Source organism: Dipodomys spectabilis, unplaced genomic scaffold (genome assembly GCF_019054845.1).
Source record: "Dipodomys spectabilis isolate Male_0828 unplaced genomic scaffold, ASM1905484v1 ptg000024l, whole genome shotgun sequence".
In the NCBI taxonomy this organism is placed as follows: Eukaryota; Metazoa; Chordata; class Mammalia; order Rodentia; family Heteromyidae; genus Dipodomys; species Dipodomys spectabilis.
The window spans coordinates 29270700-29289445 of record NW_024870701.1 but is presented as its reverse complement, the minus strand read 5'-3'; the positions used below and the strand labels follow the sequence as shown (position 1 = coordinate 29289445).

The 18746-nt window shown below is 38.2% G+C and overlaps 1 protein-coding gene across 1 annotated transcript in view; it reads right to left on the bottom strand.

Moving 5' to 3' along the window:
• The window catches only part of Dcc (DCC netrin 1 receptor), a 992977-nt gene that overhangs the window by 38354 nt on the left and 935877 nt on the right, over positions 1-18746 (bottom strand). The window contains exons 23-25 of the mRNA XM_042675181.1: positions 16751-16913; positions 8008-8234; positions 1201-1317 (exon numbers count right to left, since the gene is read on the bottom strand). Coding sequence (XP_042531115.1) covers positions 1201-1317; positions 8008-8234; positions 16751-16913 — 507 coding nt within the window. The remainder of the gene's footprint in view (positions 1-1200; positions 1318-8007; positions 8235-16750; positions 16914-18746) is intronic.

Genomic DNA, 18746 nt, shown 5'->3' with positions numbered 1-18746 from the left:
TCAGAAAAAAATAAAATATTTATGCTATAAAATGAAACACTGGGCACTGCTGAAAAAACATCTATTTCCATATAGATGGATGCCAATCTAGGACTACACCCAAGGCAGGCCAAGTGTTGTTTTTCTTTTCTCTAGACACACTATAGGAATTAGTGGACTTACTAATTCAACCGTGGTTGGATTTTTTTTTCAGATGAGGAAGGTGTAGAAGGATGACCAAAGGAGATGAGACAGATGATAATAAATAATTACAGAGTTGGAGTCTGAAAGGACATGAGGACATGAAAGATATGGACCAGAGAGTGAAGGTAGCAGTTAATGAATTGGTAGTCTAGGTCTAGAGGGGTTGAAGAACTGTTGGCAATAAAATACATGAGCAGGAAGCTAATAATGAGGTGACACTTGGTACCAGTTTGGTTTGACATGGAATTGACAAATTGAAGAGGGAAGGGGCCAATATCAGTGCAGGTGAAATTAGGGAACTAACAGTTCAGAGTATGAGATGGATTATCTTCAGGAGGGGTGTAATTACCAAGATTAATGGTGGAGGTAATTGGGAAGGAAGTGATCCCCAGATGCTAATATCTCCTATGAATGTGGGAGGGAGACAGAAACCTTCAATAAAGAGGAGCTCGTAAGGGAATGCTAGACAATCTTTGCTTCCATAGAGCTAGACTACTTAAGTATTAAAATTGGAACCGTGAAGAAAAGACAAAATAATTAGTATTATCTATTTTTAGAATTATTTATACATCATGATGTGATTTTTATAAATTTATATTTTCAAATTATACTTTGAATAAAATTATCACTCAGAATTGTTAGCAAGTTTTTAAAAATCATTTATAAATGATGAAAAGATCAATAATGTGAGTGGGCCTTTGGCTCTTTCTATCTAAATTCAACCAAAGGCTTTCTTAACTATGTACCATCTGTTTGCTAGCAGACTATGTAATTGGATAAAAGTATAATTATGGAGTAAGTATTATGACTTCCAATTACAAATGATATGGCTCTCGTTACTTTTCATTACTTTGCTTTGCCTGGAAAGTTCAGAAAAAGATTCTAATTATTTCTGATAATTCAATACAATTCAATACAAAAGCAACACATGGAAAGCATTTGGCTTTTTCACAGAGGCCACAGCTTTACGTACCAGGATTGCTGGACTGGGCCTCCATGGGACCCGGCTTTACGTACCAGGATTGCTGGACTGGGCCTCCATGGGAATCATGAGCTTGGTCCGTGTCGCCCGGCGAGCAGCCAGCGACCTCTCCAGGGTGGACATAGAGCTCCCCGCTTCCTCCGTGTCTTGACCTGAAAACCAAAAACACTCTTAATAATACAACATCTTTAAAGATGCAACACTTCCAGGATTTCTAGTCAAGCATGAGAATGTCTTTCTAGTCCACAGATTAAAAAAAAAAAAAAAAGATAGCATATACTTCCTTCCAGACAACAAATCTTCATTGTTCAAAACAATTAATAAAAATAACTATTTCATTAGCCAGAAAGAACTAGGATAGGTTTATTACTTTCATTCTCATATATTTGCATTTATATATATTTTATTTTTTTTCAAAAAGCATACATACTATTTATAATCTGCTGAAAAATACCATGTCAATAAATATTAGTCTTTTCACAGCTAAATAATATTCAAGTGTGTTAATTTACTAAAATCTATACAACTGATATTTTCAGCTCAAAGACATTTAATCTTCCTGACAATAAAAAAAGGATTATGAAGGGGGACAACATTAATGAAGATGCACTATACACATAAACTGACATGTTGAAATGAAATCACTGTACACCAATCTACTTAAAGATGATGAAAAATAAAATACTCCACCAGAAATAAAATACTACACTTAAGTCTTGATAAAAAATAATGAGAATGATGCAATGAGTTAGAAAATTAATTTGATAAAATGTGTTAAGAGAAAAGCTAAATTCTCCTTTATACTCATTTCAGTAATACACATACAAAATGGCTTTACACATACATGTTTGCCTCTATGTATACGCAGTGTGTCAAATGCATGTATATATAACATACATAAGAAGGAAAATACGTAGCATACATAGGAAGGTGACAAAACTAGTCAATATTACTCTTCTTTCTAGAAATATCCAGCAATAATAAACTGCAAGAGTGAAGAGATAATCAAGTGACTTCCTAATAAAAGAAATGAAAAGAGGTTTGTCTTAAGATCAGTCCTTCAAAAACAGCTACTAGAATGCCTATTTTTCTAAACAGGTAGGAAAGAATAAAAAACAAGAATCTTGGAAAACTAGAAACAATGAGTAAAAGAAGTAAAAGAAAGTAATTACACTAGTCTTTCCTTTTGTTCAATATTTAAAATTACGTTTGGCAGTAGAAGTAGAAGTTAGAACACTGATATCGTTCTTCACAATAAGAAAGAGAGAGTGAGAGAGAATGAGAGAGGGAGAGAGAAAAAGTATGGTGGATAAAGGAGAGAAAGGGAGAAGGGAGAGAGGAGGGCAGAAAGAAGAAAACAAGGAATCAATGAAGGAAGGAGGGAGAGAAGGAAAAATGTAATTCCAGACCAAACTCTGGTGAAATAATTTTCTAATATACTATTTCATATCAGGCCTTGTATACACACACTTCCTTTTCTATTTGCATCTGATTGTGCCATTACGTTTTGTTCTCAAAATAGATTGTCTACTGACAATCTATTGTACATGATTTTTTTAAAAATTCTGTTATTTTGAAGCATAAACATTTTTGTAATATGTTCACTTCCTATTACTGTAACAATTAACTGAGACAATCAACTTATGAGGGGAAAGTTTTATTTGGGCTCAATTTTAGAGGTTTTGGTTCGTGCTTGATTGGCCCTATTGCTTTGGGCCTGTGAAGAAGAAAAACATCATGATGGAAAGACGTGATGGAGAAAACCATTTAATGTATAGATAGTAAGTAAAAGAGTGAGAAAGGGACTGGAGATCAAAAATCCCTTTCAAGAACATCCCTCCGGTCACCTACAGACCTCTCTTCTAAGCCCCATTTCCTGAAGGCTCCACTCTTCCCAGCAGCATAATATTCAGAGGGTTCAGGCTTTATGCACAAACAGCATTTATCCAAACCACAGCAAGGAGGAACATTTTCTAATTTTTCTCTTAAAGAGAGCCTCTGACATTATTCCCTATTGGTCCAAATAGGGCTTGGATATCCAAATAGGGCTTAGTAAGTATACAGTTAAATTCAAAATAAATCATAAAATAGTTAAGGATTCTACACACCCATTATATGTTGTGCAATCTTTTAAAAGATACTATTTGTGAAAACTGATCAGCTTTAAAAAAAAAAACTCAAATGTCTCCAAATGCCATAACATTGCAATTTAATTTACTTGTTCATGCTTCTAAAATTAAAGAAAGGCACCAAAGCTGAGCTGATCATTTTGTTTCTGTGGTGTGTGTGTGTGTGTGTGTGTGTGTGTGTGTGTGTGTGTGTGTGTGTGTGTCCTTGTGCTTTTTTTGTTGCACGTTTGTCTTTTCTTTTTCATTTTGTTGTAAAGCTGATGTAAGAGGGGTTATAGTTACATAAGTCAGGTATTGAGTGCATTTCTTTTTGAACAGTATCACTCTAATCCTTATGCTTGAGTGCTCTACAAGTTCAACCATGTTTTATTATGTTTTATTTCTTTTTAAGATTGATTCATGTGCTTTTTGTTGTTGTTGTTCCAGGGGTGGTCTCAGACCAAGATCTTCCTACTCTCCTGAACAGCTGAGGTGCAGGTGTAAGCCACTTTAACTGACCCCATGAGGTTTTTTTTTTCCCACTAGAACTTTATTTCAAGAAAGAAAATTCTATTTATAAGTCCTGGGCATCAAACAGACATGAACTCTTGCCTTTCTCTATTATGTATTTTTAAATGAAGGGCAGAATATTGAAACTCACTTTGTGTGTAGAAGGTATATCATAAAGAGATTATTTTTATCATCTTAGATCTTTGTTATTTTAGTAGGCTGCTATTTTACAGTGGTTAGGAAATAGAATAGATTTAATTTAAGCAGCTAATATTCTTCAGGTAAGAAGGAAGAAAGAAGTGCATAAAATCAAAAAATAAATACTACTTGAAAATGATTTCTGTCTATTCAACCACTCCACAGATAAATTATTGTTTCATAGCTAAAAACTAACTGTGAAACTCAGGGGAGGTTATTTAATTATCTTAACTTTGGTTGCCTCAATGATTTTATGATGATGTCAACACATATCCCAAAGTATTTTGTAGGGATTAAATAAGATAATGCATGAAAATACAAACACAGAGCTTAAGGACTATATTCTTTCTTTAGGCAATTTTGGTCTGTTTGAACATCCATCATTCTGGTAAAATTCATTCATGTTAAGTTTTATTCTCTTAAGCAACACAGAGAAAACTAAATGCAATGGAACTTACAAGTGCGGGTCACTTCCCTTTGTATTACAAAATAAGTAACTGGATCCTAAACAGCAAAGAAACCACTGCAACTATCCCCTGATTGTAAAGAAAACAGCTATCTTTTGGCATTTAGCCTGTCAGTAATTATTGAGAGATATTCAATCTAGTTTGACTGCCCCACAGATCATCTCAGTATGTCAAAGGGTTAAAACGCATGGATGAACGTTGTGTACTAGAAGCGACTGGGAGGCCTTCTGAGCGCTGAGAGGCACCTTCCTTGAACTGGGAGGCAGGGCTGCTTTCCTGTCCTTGGCATCAAGCATACAGCTACTGGAAGAATCACTCAGGAAGTGCAGAGACGTTCCTGAAAAAGAGCTTTTCCTTTCCTTTCCTTACAGCAGTGGAAGCCTTTCTAGGCAACCAGCTGGTTGGTCTACTCTGTATCTGTTGAAACAGAGGCCAACGGAATTGAGGAGAGCAAGGCCAGGAAAGGCCAATGCCTGAGGATAAGATCTACTACAGAGGCCTGACAAGACCTTTTCTTGCTGTGTGTCAAATTGGCATGTGGAAAGTTGGTAAAGCTTGGTTCTCTGGTTGGAATTTACTCAAGTGCTGAAAACTCCCCAGAAGACCTCCGTATTTGACAGGAAGAGCTGAACCTGGTGGGACCAGCCCTCCTCATCTGACGTCTCTCACAGAGGAAATGAGCAGCCAATCACCTGGGGCCATGTCAAAACCTCACTCTTGTCCCATTCTGTAGGCTGTTTCTTCTCTTTGGTCATTGCTTCCTTTGTTCTGCTTTATGAAATTCCATGTGTTCATTTTTGCTATTATTTCCTAAACTGTTTAGAACGTTAATTATTTTCCCTGTTTTCTTCTAGTAGCTTCCAACTTTCTGGACTTGGAGTCTTTGATTGATTTGAATTGACTTTAGTACAAGGTAGGAGACATGGATCGAGTTTCCACTTCTGCATGTGAACAGACAGCTTTCCAAGGTGTACTTCGTGGGAGAGACTGTCTTCTCTTCAAAGTAGGTTTCAAAAATTCATGTGCCTGTCATAGAGTGAGTTAACTGTTGGGTCCTCCGTTTTATCCTACTGGTCTACTATGTGTCTGTTTTTGTGCCAGTACCATGCTGTTTTTATTACTGTTACTCTGTAATAGAATATGAGATCTAGAATTGTGATACCTTCATCATAACCCTCAAAACTACACTGACATTCCATCCCATCTCAGAATGTCTAACAATGAGAAAACAAACAACCATCATACTGGCAATTATAGAAAATAAAAGGAACCCTCATACACTATTTCTAGAGTTGTCAGCACAGCCACTAGGAAAATCATTCCAGTGGTTCCTCAAAAACTCAAACCAGAACTCTGATATGATCTAGCTAAATCACCACTGGGTGTCTAAGTAATCCAAAGGAGTCCGAGTCAGCATGTCTTAGAGATAGCTGCTCATTCTTGTGCATTGCACCACTACTTGCATAGACAAGGTATGGAATAGTCCAGATGTCCACAAACCACAAACCGATGAATGCATAAAGCAACAGGGGGTTTCATTTAGCCACAAAGAAGAAAACTATGTAAGTTGCAGGAAGGTCAATGGAGCTGGAGATCATCATGTAAAGTAGAATAAGGAAGATGCAAAAAGACAAATATTTCACATTTGCTCTTATTCACAGGATGTAGATATGAAAGGGGGGAGAAGGGACATGAAGGTCAGAAAGGAAGCTTTGGCGAAGAGGGAGGGTCCGATGGGAGGTGAGGAAACCTAACGGGAGGTGAATATGATGCAAGGATGCTATACACCTGTGTCGCATGTCGTGAAACTTACGAAAGCAGGCCTATAAAAGGGTGGAATAAAAAGAGAATTCATACTTGCGCTGCATAAGAGACCCCAAATTTGAATTCTCTGCAGTGAGTAGCTCATGTGTCCCAAAAAGCAAGGAAGAACTTTTAGAGTCCTTTTGTCCCTCCCTCTTCTCCTCTTCATAAACTCCCTCTTCTTTTGTATATACAGGAAGAGTAGAGAGGTGTGGTGTGCAGGTTGGGATCTTACTTGTTGCCCAAAGGTTATGTTAAAGGCAAGGGCATCAGCCTGTGGTAGAACCTTTAGAAGGTGCGCCCTTAATTGGAGAAAGCTGGGACGTTGGGGGTGTGACCTTGAGTGGAACATTGTTACTCAGTCACTTTCTGTCTCTGTCTCCCTCTCCTCTTTCTCTGTCTGTCTGTGTATTTCTCTCTATTCACAGGCCACTATGTAATCCTCTCTCTCTCTCTCTCTCTCTCTCTGATTAGAGATCACTATGGGATGAACATACCTTCTTACCCACATACTCCTGCAGTCACAGACTAGGTTGCCTTAGGTACAAAGCAACAGGTTACTATCGACTGAAAGAGTAAACCAAAAGGAGAAAAAGAAGCCTTTTGCTTCTCTTAGGCCCATTATCTTAGCTATTATGTCAGGATGATAGAAAGCTGATTAGGTTATGAAGGAAAGCTGTGCACATGTTCCTGAAACTACACCACTGCACTCTATCTGAAGGTAAAAAAAGATGTAAAGAACAACTTGTATAATCCAGTCCCCAAATCCAAAGGTCTAGCCAGCCATGATCAAGCAGAATCTTTCATTTAAAATTTCAGATTATAGTTTTCAACAGAACTAGACTTCCCTTTACATACCACAAGTGACAAAAGGAAAGTTAAAATTGGCTTGAGCTCTCATCTAATGGCTAGAAAAGGACTTTTAGCCTATGGTTGAATATCCATATTTGAAATCCTTGTTCACGGAACTCTGAGATGGAAAAGTTCAGCAAACAAGTTCTACATTCAAATAACAGACATCTTTGCTTCTAAAAACCAGCAGCTGTTCATTCTGTATTCACTATGTGAGAAGACCAAGGAAGTTTTGCATAAACATTTGGTAAACATTCTTCTTCCCATAAGCACTCAGATAATATAATAAGCCAGACAAAATAAAGTATCTTCTGAAGTCTTTACAGATTTCTTAGCGATTCCTGGATACCTATAGTTGTTTGTGTACCAGTTCATTAAAAGATAAGCCTTCTCCCTCTTCAGATTCCTTTCAGATTTTATCTAACTAATGGGTCACAAAATGTGATTATCTGGAGATGAGAGTTGATCTCCATGGTAACAAAGGCCAAAACACAGTATTGTTCTTTATATACTAAGAGAGTGACCTGATTAGATGATTATATTTTTTTAACATGAGGGATTGACAAATTTAGACTCTACACAGAATAGGAACTAAAAATATTGACGTGAAGTTTCCAACTTTATTGCCTTGATGTTGGTTCAAGATTTAAGAAAAAAAATTCTTTGGTCTTGGCTTTTCCCATCAAGAGTTATTAAAGTTATACAAGGCAGGTAGTGCGATGATGGAAAGAACTCATTCATCAATCAAATTTATATCACAATATTTTAATTATTGATAAACGACACCCCTCCCCCAGTGACATGCAAATCGACCGGGAGATACCTCCTCCAAGAAGAAGAAAATTACCTGTGAGATCCAGAATGGCCTCTGTGACCCAGGTGCCAGTGAGAAGGGAATGATTACCTGAATGAGAGGTGCTTTTGCTTCCGAGTTGGGCCTCTGATTGGCTGTGGCTGACTGGAGTGAGATCTTGGCAGCTCTGGATGGGGGAGTCCCTCCCTGCGGGGTCAGTGCCTGATGGCTTCTCAATATTTTTCATTTCCATTTCTTCATGATGGATCCAAAGATCAGGGGGGCGGAGGTCCTTCTGGCTGCCCTTCCTTTTGCCAGCACTGTGGGTGGCCCGTTTCCTAAGGAACAAAGTGAGGAGGGAATCGTTTGTGGCTCTATTCCATAGTTCTGCCTCTGCTCGGTCAATTCAACTTGCACACAGGGAAGGACACAAAAAGGACTCCCCGAAGGAACCTTGTGAAACCCTAAACATTGGCGGACTCCTCTTGGCTGCCTTTTCTCTTCTCCCCTGGCTCTTCCCCCCATATTCTAGGAGATATCGTGCTGAATCCCCAGGGCCTGGCTGTCTGCCAGAAAGCTCCTTACTCCAGCTTCGTGGGATGGAGATTCATGCACAAGGTGACAATAGGTTGGAGGGAGCCATATGCCAATCTTTGCAGAGAGGCATAAGGTACCTGGCTGCAACATCTGTTTAGCAGAAAAATGAAGGAGTAGCTTTCAGAAGGCAGGTCGAAATGAAAAGGCCAGAATCTGTGCCAACAGCTAGAATCGGGGCTTAGAAGAAAGTCTATATCTCAGCTGTATAATTTAATGTGCAACTGGGAAGTTTGTTATTTGAAAACAAAAGGCCACATGAGGACATTCTTCAGCAAATAGAACCCTTGTGCCTTGGAGTCACTGGATGTCTGGATTCAAACACAATGGCAGTCATCCTTTAGAAAAAGCAGAAAAAGTGGCTCTCCTTGGGAAATGAGTTTCAAATGTCGCTTAGTTGCTACCGTAAGGATTTAGCAATCATGAATTTATTGATTGATCCCCACCTCCCCTCAGGAACCATCTCAGCTCCAGCCTAGGGCTGGTGAGAATCAAAGGTTTTCTGCATGTGAAGTAGAAGAGCATGATGATGGTAATGGGATTCTTAGCTCTTATTTACAGCAAGGGTCACAAACTATGGCTTGCAGACCAAATCTGCCCATGCCTTGTTTTTACAAATGAAGTTTCATTCCTCTCCCTCTTCCTCTCCCTCTCTCTCTCTCTTTCTCCCCTCCCACCCCCCTCTCCCTGACACTGAAATGGCAGTACTCAATAGTTGTGATGGAGGCTCTATGGTTTGTAAATCCCACTCTGTATTCTTCATTTGGACCATTTCAGAAACCATTTTTCACCCTAGGTCAGCAATGATCATTTATAAATGAATTGATAATTTTTAATTTTTAGAAATTTATAATTTTGACTGCATCTTGTTCTTTTTAAAATAACCCCACGTAGAAGACAAAAAAGTTAAAATCTCACCTTAGCTCTTTAAACCGTCTTCATTTATGGTAGAGTTTATTAGGATAATGGGTTCTCTTTGTTGCTAAGTGTCTCCAGCAAACTACTCTTGTTAGGATATAAAATTTTCATCACCTGTGCACAGCCCCGGCTTTACCTTCCCAATTACTGAATAAGAAGCCGTGCAAATATTTGGCAATGAATGACTATTTGGTGGGGTGATTCGCTGAATTTTCCTAACATTCTTTTCTGTTTTTCTTGAAGCATGCTGATGAGGACAGGGGACAAAAACCTCCACTTTTAATATGGACTTTGCAGTTTAGTAATGAAATAACTTCTGTTTGCTGCTCTAATATTTCCCCAACAACTGCCTGCATTTTGCTGATATCTGGCCCATGGCTCTACACTGTTCTAGAAAATGGATTCAAATACCTTGTAGACTGTGCCTCTGGGTTTAACTCACTACTACCCACTGCTCTCTGAATCCATTTCCTTGTATTTAACCTGGCCCCTTTCCTGATTCATAACTCACACATGACTATATTATCTGCCCGATGACATAAAGAACCAAATTTCATTCTGAAAATTGGAGTCTTCACTTCCTTCTCTTTCCTATCTGACTGAAATGTTAAATAAATTATGTCACTGTCTATATGGTTGTATAGAGAGAAGTTTTTGTATGATTTTATATAGAGAAGAATTGTGGTTTCCACCTGCTTGCATGCAGGTCTGTTCATTCATTTGCTAGTCCTATACTCTAAGGCCAAGCACTTCAGGTATCTTCCATTTTCCAAGGAGTTCCAAACATGGGCTCTAGCACAAGCTTTGTATATGTCATGTGATAATGAACTCATTTAGAAAAATGTTATAATCCCTGCTGATAGGCAGAAAAAGTTTTGTGATGAATTTAAATAAGGTCTTCTCCTAAGAAGTTGTTTTTTCCTCAGCCAGCTGATTGTCAGTAAATAACCAAAGAATTCTAAATAGACTTTGTTTATTTGTATATATTTTTCGCAATGACCATCAACAACTTTTGTTTCCTATAATTTTTCTTTTCATGAGAGCTATCTGTGGCTTTGAAAAGCTTTTCTTCTAGGCCTCCCACCCCAATGACAGCAGGTGTGTAATAAAACTAACAAGTGCTCACAACTAAATTCTCTGAAATTTGTCTTCATAAAAACCTACAGAAACAGCTGCCACCCTGACCTTCTGTCCATCTGTTGGTTCCCTAACAGAACAACTGCTTATCATCTCAGCACTCAGATCCTGTGTTTTGCCCCCAAGAATCTTAAAATGTTCTGTGCCCATGCTTTGTAGTGCACCGATTTACAAAGTGGAGGTCACTGTACCAGAGGCATTTGCTCCCCCTGGGAGCTTGTTAGGAATACACATTCTTAGGACCCTCTCAGAATGACAGTACCAGGAACTTGGAGGTGGAGGGCAGCAATCTGCTGTTTAACAGCCTTGGGCTTAGAGAAGGAAACGAATAAATCTAAAGTTTGAAAAGCACCACCTAGTGACTCATTTGGTTGTTTTATCTTATCTTAAAGATAGTATTTCTATTAAAAAAATCATGTGTTTAACCTCTTCTCATAATACCAAATATATCTTATGCACCGGGAGCAGTCATTTTTCTGTTTCCCTAAAACTGTTTTAAAATTAGACTGTCTTCTTACAGCATGTATTACTGAAAAAAAGCAAAACAAAGACTCCTCTAAGGCTTTCTGCTTTCTCCATCTTATTCTTACAGAAGTTTCAGCCATGGGGATATTTCTATTTTTACCTTTGGTGATTGTTTACTTAACTTCTTCCCAGAATGCTTTTGCATTTTTATTTAGATATCACTCAATCTTCCAGGCTCTCCTCAAGCTTCTCTTCTCCAGGAGGTCTTCCTAACCACATTAGATCAATGCAATCTTAGACTATCTAAATCATTTTGTTCATCTCTCTCTATACTACTCACAGTGGCAGTGAATGCCACTGCTCAGCTGCCTTCTCTCTGAGCATGCAGACATTCAAAGACAAGCCATTTCTATCACTTCTTTATTTGTTTTACAACATGAATTTGTTTACCCAGTGGACATTTGAAGAACACTGTCTACTGGCTAAGAAATATGTTACCTACTGCACATGCAAAGATGGGTGAAATGTTTGTAAGCTTCATAGATGAACGACACATAGCACAATGTCAGGAAACTTCAGACTAGTTAGACCAAGATGCATCCACCAGACCCTGACAGCAAGTAAGGCAAAGTAACCAAGTATACAAATCGTGGGAGACACTGCCACTGAAAACTTTTTGAATCATGTCAACGAACCCCAATCAGGTGTCTTACTTTGTACCATGTTGATCACATGTTCATCATAAAACCAGTTTATTATTTGAATAGCAGCATGCTGGAGGATATCCATGGCTCATGCTTGAAAATCTAGCTAATCAGGGAGCTGAAACCCAAGGATCATAGTTCACAGCCAGTCTCCACCCCTAAAGCCTCAAGATTATTAGCTCCAAATAATAGTCTGGCAAAATGTTGGCAGTGGGTTATGATTCAAGTAGTAGAAATCCAAACATGAACCAAATGAAGAGGTTGAAGCCTTTAGGTTCAAGATCTAATATTAGGAGGGGGGGGGGGAAATTCCTTTGTTGATTTTCTCAAAGCTTCTTTACTGGCTCTTTATTGTTCCATCTCTCCTTAATTTGCAGATAATCCATTCATCTGAGGGGCCATTCCTTTTCACTTTCCCTCACTAGGTGGCAACTGTGAACAGGTTTTAAGAGGTCATGGATGCGTGTGCCTTGTATCTAAGGTGGTGTGCGGTGAAGTCCGGAAACATTCCTAATCATCTCTTAGGTGCATTTGCCACACTGTAATCAATTGTTCAGTTTTCAATGTCTCAGTAAGCATTTCTTTTTTGTGAAAATACTGTTCAGAGGGGTTACAATTACATGAGCAAGGTAATGAGTACATTTCTTATCAAGCATTGTTGCCTCCTCCTTTGTTTCCCCTTTCTATCCCTTCCCATCTTCCTCCTCCCCCTCCTTGCCCCACCAAAGTTCTTTTTTTCCACATAACGACTTGTACATCTCATTGTTGCAATGGGTCCACCTGTATCCCTATTTAAACGATTTGTTTTTGCCCTTCCCCTCCACAAATTATACCAACACCAAATACAATGAAAGCAGGAAGCAAGCATTTTCTGCTCAAGTTTTCCACAGGAGGCAGGCAAATAAACAGATCTGTACTAATTGTAGAGGTCAAAGACATGTTCAACATCTTATGAAGGTTAATTCAGGAACTCTGGGAATGCGTTGAAGGTGTGAACCTTGGGTGAATATGAATGACTGATAACAAGATTGGAAAGTATGCTTACTCCTCCTTTTTCTTTGTCCTGTGTATTGATCTTTTTTAAAAAAATCTTCTCTTAATGACTACTGAAAACAACATAAAACATCTCCTATTAGACTCTTAGGGCAAATTCTTGACACTCAATATCTGAACTTTTTGAGATGTGTTTAATATACAGTACAGTCCTAAGAATTTGCCAGTTAGCAGGCCTCTGAGGTGAACACAGAAAAACAATAAAGATGACAAACTCATCTACAGAAGTTAAAATATAGATTTCATTTGAGAGTTTAAACATTGATCTTCAATATTAAAAATGAAAGTTTTTGTCAAGATTTGAATCTGGTTTCATCTTTAAAACTTGCTAGGCACATGTAAAGTTAACCAAAACCCTCAGCCAATGAGTAAGACACATGTTTTATTTACATATTGAAACTGAATATGTATTTGGACAAGGCTGTTAATAGTCTGCCCAGAAAACTGACTGAGAGTAACAACATCATCATGAGTTTTAGACTTTTAGGATATGCTCATTATCAAATATTTTGTCTCTAGGATCTAAATCTAGCTTCAAACGTATCATCCCATGCAATGTTTGCTAAGAATATGTTATTACCTTATAAAAGAGCATAAAAACATATATTAATATAAGCTATCCTAAATCACAATTATTCTGTATTGTGGTATGCTACTATGATCTCACTAATTGAAAACGTATAAAAGGATTTTCTTCACTGGATTAAAAACTTTAATTCACAAATAACTAAAAATAAATGAATCATTATTTTACTTCATATAAATTTAAGCTAAATTATGATACTAATCTTCCCCAAGAGACATTGTGTATCTTAAAAGAAAGTATTTGATCCTAATTCTTACTATTTTTAAAGAAATTGACACTCTGGAATTAATGGGGTCACCCTTTAGGTGATACAATTAGTTTAATTAAAGATATGAAAGAACCTGAATTGGAACTTGGCTTCTAACTTTGCTAAACCATTTTATATGGCAAAAATGAAATCTCAGACACTGGGCTGAGAATCAGATAGCCTCCATCCTTAGTAAATATATAGTTTTTTTTTAATATGATGAACAAGAGTAAAATGATTATTCACTCACTCGAATAATGTATCCCACAATTCAAAAAATGTTTCAATCACTTAGATGCAATAATTCAAGTCATCCAACAAACCACAAGGAAAAATTTAAGTTCCAGCAGTTTCAAACAAAGAGATAATAAAGATGTTCTGAATGTGTTTCCTCCATCACCTTATTAATTACATTAAGCTCCCATTTCTGAGAGCTCTGTGAAGGAACTTATTGCTGCTTCAGATTGCAATTGATTTTGCTTTCATCTGCATTACTCAATTTGCTCTAAAGGCCTCAATAATGATGGTGTTGTGCGTGTACGGGTATGTGCGTGTGCATATGTGTGCGTGTGCGTGTGTGTGTGTGTGTGTGTGTGTGTGTGTGTGTGTGTGTGTGTGTAGGGGTAGGGAGCCTTCAAGAAAATCAAGCAAAACTAAATTAAAACACAGAAAAAAAGAAAAAATTTTCTCTCTACCTCTGCTAACAAATACAGAGAGCAAGATGAAGGTCAATTTGTCTATCTGCTGAAGAATATCTATGAAATAAAGTGTGAAAATACACTTGAGGGGGTCAGGTGACAAAAAGCCAAAGTGAGCTGGAAATTTCTTTCTTTCAGTTATTTGTGAAATCCTTTTATATTTGCTCCCTACTTTCAAAAGCATGCTACACTTAGATTTACTCCCTAATTTCAGAAGCATGCTACACTTAGGAATCGCCTCATGCTAAATAAAATGATCAGGATTTTACCAAAGTGTGTGATGTAAGATCACTGGAGCCTTTCTCAACCTGGCTTCAGTGCTCACCTTTGCACACAGAAAAAACTGACTTGTACTCTCTAAAGAAGAAAAAGACATCCACAAATCCAGTCCATCAGCAAAAAGACCATCAAGTGTTCTTCTCACTGGAATAATAAGGGAGAAAAAGATCTGCTGCAAATGATTTCATTTGATTATTTACTCTAGTGAATACATACATGCTCCAAAAAGGCAATTATAACACACAGAAAACCTGGTTTTGGTCCTTGCTCCTCTCTTCCATGAAGATCAGCATATTATAGTGGTATGTTCTTGAATTTACAGAACTGAAATCCCCAAACAGGTGGACCTCTTCACCTATTCTATTTCTAAAGAGCTTCTTATTGATGCTAGAGGGATGCTCTAGAGATCAATGAATGCAGTTAGAGAATTTGTAAGAGAGAGAAAGTCTCTATTAGCAAGAGAAGAGGGAAAAGTACAGGCTGAAGAATCTTTTTCCAACAATGAATGTACTATACTGTTGGCTTTTAATTCTAAATGATCTAGTATCAGATAGTTTATTACAGCAATAGAAACAGATGAATGCACTTGCTCAATTAGTTCTTTTACCCCTAAGGGGAGGGCCCAGCCATGAGTGAGTGTTGTTTGAGGAGTCTTTCACCCACCACTGTCTTCACTAACCATATCATATCAGGTATTCATCTGGGTACCATAGACCAGTACTCTAATAATTACTAGCTTCAAAATCATCCAGTCTCATCAATGCAGCTGGATAGAAGATTTATCCTGCCATAGAAATAAACACAAACATTTCCTTTATATTGCTCTGTCACTTTCTTTTCTATGTATCTCTTTGCCTATCCTATTTCTGAAGATTTTCCTACTGAATGCCAGGGGTAGGGGGTGCCCTAGAGATCAACAAATGCAGTCAGAACATTTGTAAAAGAGAGAAAGTCTCTATTAGCAAGAAAAGAGGGGAAAGTACTTGCTGGAGAACCATTTGCCAACAATGAATGTAATATACTGTTGTCAAACCAGCCACCTCTGGGTCCTATGCCTCAGGCTTTCGGAGCGGGCATTATGCCTGAGGCCAAAACCCAAACAAAACAAACCACTCAACTGTGAGGGAGGAGAGTTGAGGAAAATATGTGTTAGACTTGGTTTCAGAGTACTGAGGGAATCAGAGAGGCAGCAAATAGCTAAGAGACTTATGCATCTCCCATAACTGGGGTATACAAGGCGAATACTCCAGTCATTGTGTGATTTTGGTGAACTGAATTAAAACTACATTTTTATTTTAAGCTTTCAATGTTGATGTAGCATTCTCTGTATGTACCTCGAACTGTACAATATGGAAATATTTTTGGACTCTTTAACAATTCTCATTTCTACTGGTGAACCCTAGCCAAGAAATATGAAACCTTTTAAAATTTCTAGAATTTTCTTCCTCCTTTCTGCCTCTGAGCTAAGCACCCTACAATTTTGTAATGACATTGGGTCTGGTATTCTATATTTAGTAATCCATTTAATAAGCTTTGATTACCTGCCTATAGACATCCCAGTCCAAAGTGCTACATAAGTATGTACAGCCAAGTGCTGTATATAGTCTACTGTACTGTAAGTGGTGAAATATACACTCTGAATGGTATTTATATAGAACATTCACCCTAGCTTAGGAAGAATCTGTCCCTAAGAAATAACACCAAACAGAAAAATAAGTGCATTTCCAAGAGTTCTGTTATAAGACCTACAGTCTGCTGGGAAGATAGCTCAGTGGTAGAGCGCTTGCCTTGCATGCATGAGGCCCTGGGTTCGATTCCTCAGCACTCCATAAGCAGAAAAATCCAGAAGTGGTGCTGTGGCTCAAGTGGTAGAGGGCTAGCCTTGAGCTGAAGAGCTGAGGGACAGCGCCTAGGCTCAGAGTTCAGACCCCACGACCGACAAAAACAAAGCAACAAACAACAACAACAACAACAACAAAACCCTACAGTCTAACTACTACTTATTATAGGTGAGGAATGTTTTTTTTTTTTTGTTTTTGTTTTTAAAGGCTAACCAGAGTCGGGAGACAAGGAATACTTGTTGAATTATAAAATAACCCACAAGTGGAATTCCAAAGAATACAATTGAAGAAGATGGCGACCACTTTCCTCTTGGGAATCAGGTATGACTTACTTCCTCTGCTGGGCAGAAGAGCGCCGGGTGCAAATCACAGCCACAACGACCACCACCAGCACTGTGATGATGCCGATGGTCACCACGATGATCACCAGCAGGTTGCTGTTCTTCTGAGGGGTGACGCTGCCATGTGGGGGGTGCATCTGTCCAATGGGCGGCTCTGAGAAAACAAGCACAAGGGCTCAAGTCTGGGTGATGCGGCGGCCAGTGTGAATCAAGCTCTGGAGAAACTGTAGAGCATTCTTGAAGCTGAATCAGGCAATGAAAAAAGAGAAGGAACACCTACCGCTTCGTCCATGACAAATAACAACCTATGTCCACAGGGAAACCTGTACAAGGAACACTCACTGGAACAGCTCAAAGTGGAAACAAATGGATTCCCCTACCCTGATAAATGTAGTATATCCTTTTAAGAAGCTATTCCCCAACCATCTAGAGAGATGATTTTCTGATGTACAATGTGAATGAACTATAAAAATACTTGTTTCTACCAATATAAAATATGAGGAATAGGCAAATCCACAGAGACAGAAAATAGATTGGTGTTTGCCAATGTCCAGAGAGCTTCTGATAGGGAGGAAAGTGAATAAGTACAAGCCCTCATTTCATCCCCTTTGTGGTGATAAAAATGTTCTAGAAATGGGCAATGGTGATAGTAGAAGAATCTGAAATTAAGCAATTCATACACTTTCTAAAGGTGAATTTATAGTATGTGACTTTTATCTGTATAAAAATAATCTAAGCTATTACATGGAGTGGAATGGGAAGGGTGGGAGAAAGATGCTAGTTGGTATTAAAAGAATTCTAAAGCGATAAGGACAAGAGGAGCTCTGGTTCGCAAGAACATATTAAGACTAGGGTATTGTGCAAGACAAACTTTTTGACACCAATCACTCACAGCTCACTTCTCCTCCTCTAAGATGCTATCAAGAAAGTACATTTAATTTTCAACCTGTCAAGATTGTATGAATCCCACATAAATGCGGCTAGGGTGTTCAAAAATGTGTTACGAAGTCCTGATGCCGGTGTTTTCTTTAGCTCTATCAGTGTTTCCATGGTAGAAAATAGCAGGATAACAAGATATTTAAAAACATAAATTGCACACTTACACAAGAATAATCATCTTTTCAATTATTTTCTGTAAGCCTTTCGCCGGTGGTTAATTAGTTGTTAAATGCAGTAGTATGGCATTGGTATGAGCTACGTGGGTCCTAGAAGATGACCACGAAGGAAACTCAGATTCCCAGGATGCGTGGAACTCAATCTTGTGTATGCTTGATTCATTTTCCCCATAATATCACTCAACTAAGTTTCTTTCTTTCTTTCTTGCTTTCTTGCTTGCTTGCTTGCTTCCTTGCTTGTTTCCTTTCTTGCTTCCTTTCTTGCTTTCTTTCTTTTTTCTTTTGCTAATCCTAGATCTTGAACTCAGCCTGGGCATTGTCCCTGAGCCTCTCTGTGCTCAAGGCTAGCATTCTACCACTTGGAGCTACAGCCCCACTTCTGGCTTTTTCTGAGTAGTTTATTGGAGATAATAACCTCATGGACTTTTCTACCTGGGCTGGCATCAAACCAAGATCCTCAGCTCTCAGCCTCCTGAGTAGTTAAGATTACAGGTGTGAGCCACCAGTACCTGGCTTCAACTTCTTAATATCACTTAACGTATCTTAAGTTTTAATCGCTGTGCCACTTAAGCGCATTTCCTTTTCCTTCTTTCCTCTGCATCATTTGATTTTGGAGAAGCATAGTTTCACAAAATTAAAGGGCAAAGAAACATTCAGCAAACAACACAAAGATAGAATCCCAACTGGCGATCACCATAAACTGACAGAGCTTCTCCATGGGAACTTGAAACTTTTGCTTCTGAAATTCTTTTAACGAATTTATTATATGTGTGACTGCACTTGGTCAAATCCTTGTGCAGTATATCCATGAATAAAGTAGGCTTGTTGTACTTGATTCTATGCCATATTTGCCATGAAAAGATTCAACGTTG